Source organism: Oryza glaberrima, chromosome 9, assembly GCF_000147395.1.
Source record: "Oryza glaberrima chromosome 9, OglaRS2, whole genome shotgun sequence".
NCBI lineage: Eukaryota > Viridiplantae > Streptophyta > Magnoliopsida > Poales > Poaceae > Oryza > Oryza glaberrima.
In genome coordinates, this window is record NC_068334.1 from 1,495,947 (window position 1) to 1,505,447 (window position 9,501).

Below are 9,501 nucleotides of genomic sequence, written 5' to 3' on the forward strand. Positions count from 1 at the left end.
ACTTTTTTTGTTGCGGCTAAAATATAATGAATTTGAATATGAGACCTTACAGAAATGTATAATACTATTAGGAGTAAATGTCTATTTTTCTGTAGAATTTTCATGACATTTGCTAATTGGTATGCACAGGAACTTGTGTGCATAGGATATGTTTCCTTTCGTTCTTGTGACAACTCTAATACTGCACACTCCATGAATTTCTGTAGGAAGAACAAGGCACAAACAAAGCCATCAAGAGTCTCATGTTGGTGTGGTGTGGATTATCTTCTCTATTTTGGTGTGGTACCTTTTGATTTTATCATATAGGTACTGGCTTACCCATCGGTTCATCTTACATTGTATTTTCTTTATCTGGTCAACCCATGTTTTAGTTCCCACTTGCTAGTCTCCTATATATGATACTAATGATAGGGCCAATGGAGATGTGATGGGGCGAGGAGATGGACCAAAGGTTATTGCGGGCAGCGGTGAGGTGGAGACAGTGGACTTGATCACTTGAGGACTCCCTCGGAGGTTAGCATGAAACGTGGAGCGTAGGGGTGAGCGATGGGCGTGGGATGCCTCGTAGGAAATGATGGTATGGTTCTGATCCGTGGCGCATGTGCACCCATGGGTGCCGTAGGAAGAGGATCCTCTGACTTACTTCCCTCTGACTTTGAGTCACTGACATGTGGGGTCCACTGGGTAGAGGGCCCACACGTCAGTGACACAAGTTAGAGGGAGGTAAGTTATAGGATCTCAATCCGGGTGCTGTAGAACATCCTGCTCTAATTGTCTCAGATGGAGGCAAGAAAATTGAGTTGGTTGTTGTCTTCCTCGTCACAGCGCGCACCCAGTTCGGGAGCGCATGTATGCCTCATCGTGCCATATGGAATCAATTGATGATTGGTCACCAAACATGAGGAGAGGTGGAGGAAGAAAATGAATAGGGAAGATGGCATGTAGGCCTAGCATGTTTTTTATTTTGAACTTATAATTTTGTTGAATTGCCAGCTATATAAGACAAAATCGTTGTGCACCACCAAGGGAGGTTGTTTGACTCGGTTTTGACATATGAGGGAACCTCTGTATGGTTATCGGGTTGAGGGAGAAAAATGGGACTCGTGCTACAGTAGAGAGAGGCAACATAGACTTTTTTTTTTGCCTTTTTTTTCATTGTTGTAACAACCCATGGGTCATACACGGCATATTTACAATTTGGTGTTTAGTTCATACACGGCATGGGTAAATAAACCCAGAGTACAAGTGTGTGGTAGACTTGCAATTCTGTTGTTGGTCCTAAACCTCTGAGTTTACACAATACACAATACTATATGATTGCAAGTGAAGGTAACTTAATTGGTTATGTTTCTTATAGTGTACTAGCACACCCTCTGTGATTTGATACGGGTGCAAGTATTTACTACTAATTATTCTTTAAGTGGTAGGCGATGTACCAATCAACAACGTCACAATAAGGCATCCGTGATAACTTCATCAATCTCAAAATATATCGGTCACTAAAGGTGCTCAATCTCCAGATATAGTAGTTTAGTCTTCCGGAGATGCTCATGAGTCTAAGGTGAGTGCGCACGCATTGTGATCGTCTGTGTTTGTAATGTGTTTGTAAAAAAAGTATACTATATGATTGTTTTAGGATTATCTTATGTAACTAAAAGAGATAGTTAAGTATTTGTCAAATGTGATATTTAACAAGTTACCACCCCTATATGACTATGACATATGGGTCTAGCCACCCTATGTGTCTACTCTCTCCGTCTTATAAAAAAATAAATCTAATGTGGGATTTGAGACATCCTAATAATACGAATCTGAATAAATTTTAGAGTGGTAAATATTTAAATACTCTAAATTTAAAAACTACTATCTCCATACCAAAATATAAGAGATTTTGACAATAGAAAAACATAAACAAAAATAATTTATATCTCGGAACATGGATATTTTATTTCTTAGTAAGAAATTTAAAATGTTTTTAATTTTCAATGAGTAGTAAGTTTAATTTTCAATGAGTAGTAAGTAATCCTTCCGTTTCATATTATAAGACACTTGACTTTTTTCTTACTCAAAGTTCTTTAAATTTGATTAAATTTATTGAAAAAAATAGCAACATTTATAATACCAATTAGTTTCATTAAATTTAGCATTGAATATATTTGATAATATATTTGTTTCATATTGAAAATATTAGTGTATTTTTCTAGAATTTGACTAAGGAAAAAAAAAGTCAAAACAACGAAGGGAGTACTTGTGAGGTCTTTTTCTACAGTAGGAAAATCAGCAGCGCACGCAACTAGCAAGCCGCAGCCGGCCCCACGTTGCAGTCAGTGTGCACGCAGACGCAGTGACGCCGGCTGCCAGGGAGTCTCCAACTTGACCATCCATCCACACTCCCTCTCTCCAATCCAAGCTGACTCGACTAAAATGGCTTGATATTTCTCTCTCTTCTTCCCCTCCTCCAACTACTAGCACTTTGCTCCTCCTCCTCAATTCTTCCCTTCCCTTTGCTACCCTATCCTACCCTTCGATCTGATTCATTCGCCGCCGCCGAATCCCGGCCGCCGGCGGTAGCTGCTCCGACTTTTCTTCCTTCTCTCGACTCCACTGGGTCTGGATATAGATAAGAGTCTTCCTTGTTTCTTTGCTGTGACCAGTTAAATCCAAGTCTTCATCTTCCCCCTCGATTCCCTTTTCTGCTTCTCGGGGTTTGGTGGTGTTCTAGCAGGCAGTTCGTTCCCCACAAAATTCTAAGCTCACCCTTGCTTTCTTCTCCCCCTTGTTCTTGATTAGGATTTTCTTTTCATTTCCGTAAGGAAAAGGAGATCACGAGCTAACAATCTTGTGCTCGCGTTAATTTCATTCGATTTGTGGATTCCGAAGATGATATCTCTGTGAATTCGAAAGGGTCAAGAAGATTGTTTATCAGTATCGATGGCATCTTTTCCTCTTTTCCCTGCTCTCCTCCTCTTTCTGTGCTCTTCCTCCCTGGCTTTGGACTCCGTCTCCGAGCCAACCCTCTCATGGACCTGCGGAGACGACCAAGTTGCCATCTTGGACACATCCGATGGCGGCCGCAACCTGTCCGTCAATGGGGAATTGGTTCAGGATCGTGTTCTTGGCTGCCAGAAGCTCCGGTCGTACTACGTGAGCCGCTGCCTCCGCTGCGGCCAGCAGTCAGAGGCATGGAGGGGCGCCTGGAAGCACTACTGCCGTGAAGGGAGTGAATCAAGCAACGGTGAGTTTCATCCTGTTGATTAGCTTTTGGTAACGAGCTTCAATTGTGCTAAGAATAATGCCCGGGTTTTGAATTTGTGTACTTTCTTGGTATCATGTTGTATTGTATAGAATTAAAGTTGAGAGAGCCAATATAGATCTGCTCATGGTAAATTATTGATATGATGTTGTGAGAGAGCACCTTTATTTGTGTACTTTCTTGGTATGATGTTGTACACACAAAGATTTTCTTTCCTTCTAAATTGTGTGTCCTCATGGTTTCATGGGAATTATTGTAACTGCAGCACAAAATATACCAAGGAAGCTTTTAAGGCAGCCCTCAATGAATGATGCAAAAATTGAAGATGACCCATGTAAAAACATGGGAATTCATGGAAATAATCAGGATGATAATGATTCTTTGGAAGGGCAGGATCATCTACTAGCTGTGCCAGGTGTGATTCTCCTATGCTGTGGTCTGATGATACCGTGCTTTCATGCTGAGAAAAAGGAAGTTAGCAGGCATAACACTACATCCATTCAGCGCAATGCAGGTGAGTCCACACATCATGAGTACCTTGCACTATATTACTGCTGAAAAAAAAAACCATTTGGTTGTCACCCACTCATGCTGATGGTGGACTAGAAATTAAATACACACAATTATTGATTTTTCATATCATGACAGTTGAAGTAAAAAGTGTGTTGAAGATTTACTGATGTCGTAAATGACAAGTAATCAGAGGGAGTATATAGTATTTCTGTTCTTCAAACTGTTTCACGGCAAGAGTCAGATGAATAGCTATTTTGTAAGGATTAAAATCCACATGTATTCTGTGCAATTTGTTGTCATAGGGAACTGGTTGTCTAAAGCTTTCTCTCATCATGAGTTAAATACATGCTCAAATGCTCCCTGTTCTAGTATGTTGAGTATGTCAGTTCAATCTTGCGCTATCCTAACCATCTTCTGCATGGTATAGTTTGTGATGGCACATTGGGACCTTTAGAGCTAACTCTGATGGATTACTAGTATGTGTTTACAAATTTCTTACCTACCATTTACTTACCAAACTAGCAACTCCCAGCTAGTATGTGGATTTACAGAGAACCATAGTGGATCATCTCTACCAATTCCTAACTTGGTCTGTGCTACTTAGGAAGGAGTGGCATCTAGTGCAGAAAAAGAACTTATATAATAGTCCGTAACTAATAGAACAAAATCTGTTTGTTTGATTAACTGTCATCCTGTAATTTTTAACTCATGTGCTGCTATTCCTTCCAGCCTCATTTGTGTCGTTAGCTCTATACACACAGCAGAATGAAATAATTGCTACCTAAGTTTTAGGTGTGCCCATCTCTCTGACACCCCTACTAGTTAGCAATTAATAGGGTTATTGAGAACTCAATGTTTCCTAGAAGAACCAAGAAAAAGTATTTGTAATAAAACTTCTTTGCAAAGCCATTTATATTTTGCACATTATGTATTTTAATATATGTTGCAGAATATCTCAATTCTGGTATGCAGCTCTGACTGTTAAGCTGTTTGCAAGATTAATGTTCTCCTACCGTACTAGCACCATTTTGATTCAGTGTCAAACTCAAAAGCATTGTTGGGATCTTGTCCTTAACAACCAAACTTCTTTTTTCCAGTCGAATCGATTGCATCCTTGGATGTAAGCACGTCATCTGAGAAGGTTCCACCAACTCCACACCGAATACCCCCAAGTCCATCTAGATTCGCACCATCTCCACAAATTGCTCGAGTTGGATCTGTGAACTTAACTGTGCAGCAGATTCTGAGGGCTACTCAGAATTTCTCACCTTCATTTAAGTTAGGTGAAGGAGGATTTGGGACAGTCTACAGAGCTGTATTGCCAGATGGCCAGGTGGTTGCAGTAAAGAGAGCCAAAAAGGTAATTCCATCAGCTCACTCAATCTGTGATTTTACCTTCTTTTTTTTTTTTTACCTCTAATCAATTTGTTGATTCATCATCAATCATGTTGATTGTAATGTTTTATCCCAGTTTGATTTAGATTATGAATGGATTATTGCGCAGATTATCTACTCGATTATAGTGATAAATTAAATATTTTAAGAAATAAATTTAACAAATGGTTTGAAATAAGTGGTCTAGGCAATGCGGTAGAAGAATTTTAAAGAAACTGTGTTTTCTGAAGCGTGGAGCAAATGATCTGGTGAATAAGCTGAAAAGAACAGGGCCAATGCGTAAAGTACACTAGCGGCCCTCTTACAGTGTCAGTCATGCCACTAAACTTTTAAATTGCAGATTTAGGTTCTTAAACTTGTTTATCATAACTCTCTAGAGAGCGATGTGATATGCCAACTTAGAGCCGACATGGTGTGTGGGAACACATAAGCTATGTGTGAGCTTGGTATAGATGGGATATATGCATATATTCCCTTCTACACTGCTCATGTCATCTTGTATGTCACGTCAGCTCCAAGTTAGCATGCCACATAGGCTCTTGAAGAGGGTATGGGCACATTTGGACTCATGATGGTACGTTAAACAACTATAAAGGCCTAAATCTGCAATTTGAAAGTGTAGGGACCTGGATGACACTATTCGGCAAGTTTAAGGACCACTGGTACACGTTGCTCCTTTTATATCACTATGTTGGGGTTAATTAGAATATCTATGGGTGAATACACTGCTCTTAGGATTTGGATTAAGTTACTCCCTCAGGTAAAAAATGATGTTTGATTTTTTTTTCGTGGTCCTCAAGGTGCCTTACCCATAATTTTATATGAGAATAAGTTTATATAATATTGTAAGTGTTTACACCCAAATTTGGCACCTAGGTTCAAATTAAGGAATTATTGCCAAGATTTGGAAAAATCGCTGGTTTCCTCCACAGGGCCGGTCAGACCGCCGTATGTTGGCCGGTCAGACCGTTGCTTGAGGGCCGGTCTGACCGGCGGTGTGTGCCGCCGGTCAGACCGGTTGAGTCCGAGCCCGAGTCTGTTTTTCGTCGGGTCTCGGGTTTCCTTGCTCGGGAAGGCATGTTTCGGGTTTCCATTGGTTTCTACCCCGAGTTGGACGTGGAGGACTTGTAGGAGGCAAGACCAACCCCTATCTAAGGGACAAGGCCGGTTTGATTGAGATATTTCTCTTCCTCAAACACAATCGAATCGTTCTTTTATCTTTACTTTAGCCATGTTTTCTACTTTACTCTAGTTTTAGTTCATCTTTGTCGATTTGCGCCGTAAATCGTCTGCCGTCGCTCGAGAGTGCAATTACCCCTTTGTAGGTTTGTCCCGTAAACCTTCCGTTTGCCCACGAGACGGGCAGTTATCCTCATATCGATCTAAATCGGCTTAGAGGCTGATTTTGATCTCTAAATCGGCTCCGCTGGCCGGTTTAGCTTTTCTTTCTACAAAACCCATCTTGATTTGGCTTTTGGCTAGATTGGGGTGGTTGGCGATTCCATATCACCGCAAGGCGTTTAGGTGTCCCGATCGTGATTGTCTTCTTGTCAAAAAAAAGTTGCCAACAATAAGTTTATGATGTTACGAAATTACATTTCAGGATAAATCTACGTACCATTTTTATGTTTTCAAACTTAGTACTTTATTAGAAGTCGCTGATAGTCAGATCCTATCCAAAACATCAAGTATTTATGACCAGACGAAGTATTTGGTTTACTGCCTGCTAATGGGTTTGACTATTTTTTGTGCACAGGATCAATTCGCAGGTCCCAGAGATGAGTTTAGCAATGAAGTAGAATTGCTTGCTAAGATTGACCACCGGAATTTGGTGAGGTTGCTGGGATTTACTGATAAAGGACATGAACGTATCATTATCACTGAGTATGTTCCAAATGGCACTCTGAGGGAGCATCTTGATGGTACATTGCACTTTCTGATTTATTCTCTTCATTGCCATTTGTGTGTTTCCAAATTTCCATATTAATAAATATTTCTGCATTCTGCAGGCCAATATGGAAGAACCCTGGATTTTAATCAGCGTCTCGAAATCGCAATTGATGTTGCACATGCACTGACTTATCTTCATCTATATGCTGGTAAGCCATCTCTGTTTTTCCTTGGATCAATATTGATGTGATGCGCTCATCTATACCTTCTATAGAGATGTGCCTGCCAGCACAACTCTAATGCCCATCGGACTACTAAATCACCAGCACCATTAAGTTCCTTGTGTAGTGAGCATTCCTTTTTGGCCATCTCGAGTTCTCTCCACAGTGCGGGTCGATCATCATGCCCTGTGTAGCAAAGAAGATGACCTATTCTCTCTCCCTTTATTTATTTCTATCACATGCAATCTGAATATGCAAGGAAATTTATTTTTATGAATTTTGCGAAGTCCATACACATTTTCTACCACATCAGATGCCAAAGTGGCAAACCACCTTGAAGACCCCTCTAAAGGAGTTATTTAAATGTTTTTGCATAGATCAGAAGTTTCCTGGGATGGTTTATAGTTTAGAGGATCTATTAGACTTTTTCCTTGTTAATTTGGTTGCATAATTTCTATTTTGAAATAACACTAGTGCCAATTTTCTATATTTGTATTTGAGTAAATTTCAGAAAGCTACAACTATTTTGTCAAAACTATCAGTATGGTTTAGCTAAGCATTTCAGAGAACTGCAACAATAGCATACGATTTTATCAAAAAGCTGTAACTTTATATCTCTACAATTTTGGCCCCACCTATCATACACATGACGTACACATGCTTTATGCAAATCGGGCCCACATGCCATACACACATAAGGGAGAAAATTTCATATTGATGAAATCATTTGCTATTGCTGCGGTTTTATGAAATTCACACTTTTTATTTTGATGAAGTTTGATTTTAATAATACTGTATTGCTATCTGATAATTTCTCCGATGTGAACAGAGAAGACAATAATTCATCGGGATGTGAAGTCATCAAACATCCTGCTGACAGAGAGCTACCGGGCCAAGGTGTCTGACTTTGGATTTGCAAGAAGTGGCCCCAGTGACACAGAAAAGACACACATCTCAACAAAAGTAAAAGGAACCGCTGGCTACCTTGATCCTGAGTATCTGAGAACATACCAGTTGACTCCTAAGAGCGACGTCTTCTCCTTTGGCATACTGCTTGTGGAAATTCTCTCTGCTCGCCGACCGGTAGAACTGAAGCGGGCTGCTGAAGAGAGAATAACTATCAGATGGGTATGTTCAATGGCTTCTTCTTTGATACCAATTCTTTGCAATTAATTCCAGTGATGTTACACTTGTTGCATACTTATATTTTATGGATGTGATCATATGTTACCATGAACTAAAATGACACTGATTGTTAATACAGCTCTGGCAAAATGTGAGGGTAAAATCATACTCGTTTTTCTGATCTAACCATAACTGTCCTCAGTTTTTTGCACGATAATTTGAAATATAGCGGAACTGAACCTCTAGCTAGAATTTACCTACAACCGTGTTTCAAGTCAAAACTCTACTTTTGTATCTGTCCTGTCCATAAGTAGAGAATGTGGGCACACTTTAACTTGTATTTCTGCAGACATTCAAGAAATTCAATGAAGGGAACAGGAGGGAGATATTGGATCCGTTGTTGGAGGATCCTGTGGACGATGAGGTGCTCGAAAGGCTGCTGAACTTGGCATTCCAGTGTGCCGCTCCGACGCGGGAGGACCGTCCGACCATGAAAGAAGTTGGAGAGCAGCTGTGGGAGATCAGGAAGGAGTATGGAAAGAGTGTCAGGAGGGTGTGAACATTAAAGTTAGCTCTTTAGGCTTTTGATCTTCAGACATGCATATTCTTTGTGCCATTGTATACGCATGTGGTGATATGATGTTTCTGCTGAGCTGCTTCCAAATGTGCTACTTATTGAACAATGTACAGAGAGGGGTAACACCAGCCGCACTTTGTATGTATCTTTCTACTTTTGGAATTACATGACTGGTGTTGCGGGTTTATTTCTCCATGGAGCTACTGTTCTTTTAGTGAGACTAGCAATACTGCATGTACAATTCACGTTTTATTCTATATATGTTGTTTCATAACCGCGTCTAAACTATTGGGCCAAATTAAACTAGGGACTAGCCATATTTTTTTGTCATATTGTTCTAAAAACCAATCAAATTTTTTATATTGTAAACTACATCTACACCAATATGACACTATAAATTTCAATAGTTACATTGTAATTTTTCTAGTACCCATTGTACAAGAGAATTAGAGTAGAAGAAATTGATTATCTTCTTGAGAGGAGATAACGGAGATAGAAACATACATATACATATATACTACACAGGG

General features: G+C 39.9%; 1 protein-coding gene across 1 annotated transcript; it reads left to right on the top strand.

Moving 5' to 3' along the window:
- The first annotated feature begins 2,401 nt into the window (after positions 1 to 2,401).
- LOC127784770 (calmodulin-binding receptor-like cytoplasmic kinase 3) lies at positions 2,402 to 9,188 on the top strand. Its single transcript, XM_052312140.1, has 7 exons — positions 2,402 to 3,235; positions 3,519 to 3,767; positions 4,864 to 5,126; positions 6,918 to 7,083; positions 7,171 to 7,260; positions 8,102 to 8,400; positions 8,747 to 9,188. The coding sequence occupies exons 1-7, from the start codon at positions 2,932 to 2,934 to the stop codon at positions 8,954 to 8,956; spliced, it is 1,581 nt and encodes a 526-aa protein (XP_052168100.1). The 5' UTR covers positions 2,402 to 2,931; the 3' UTR covers positions 8,957 to 9,188.
- The last annotated feature ends 313 nt before the right edge of the window (positions 9,189 to 9,501 follow it).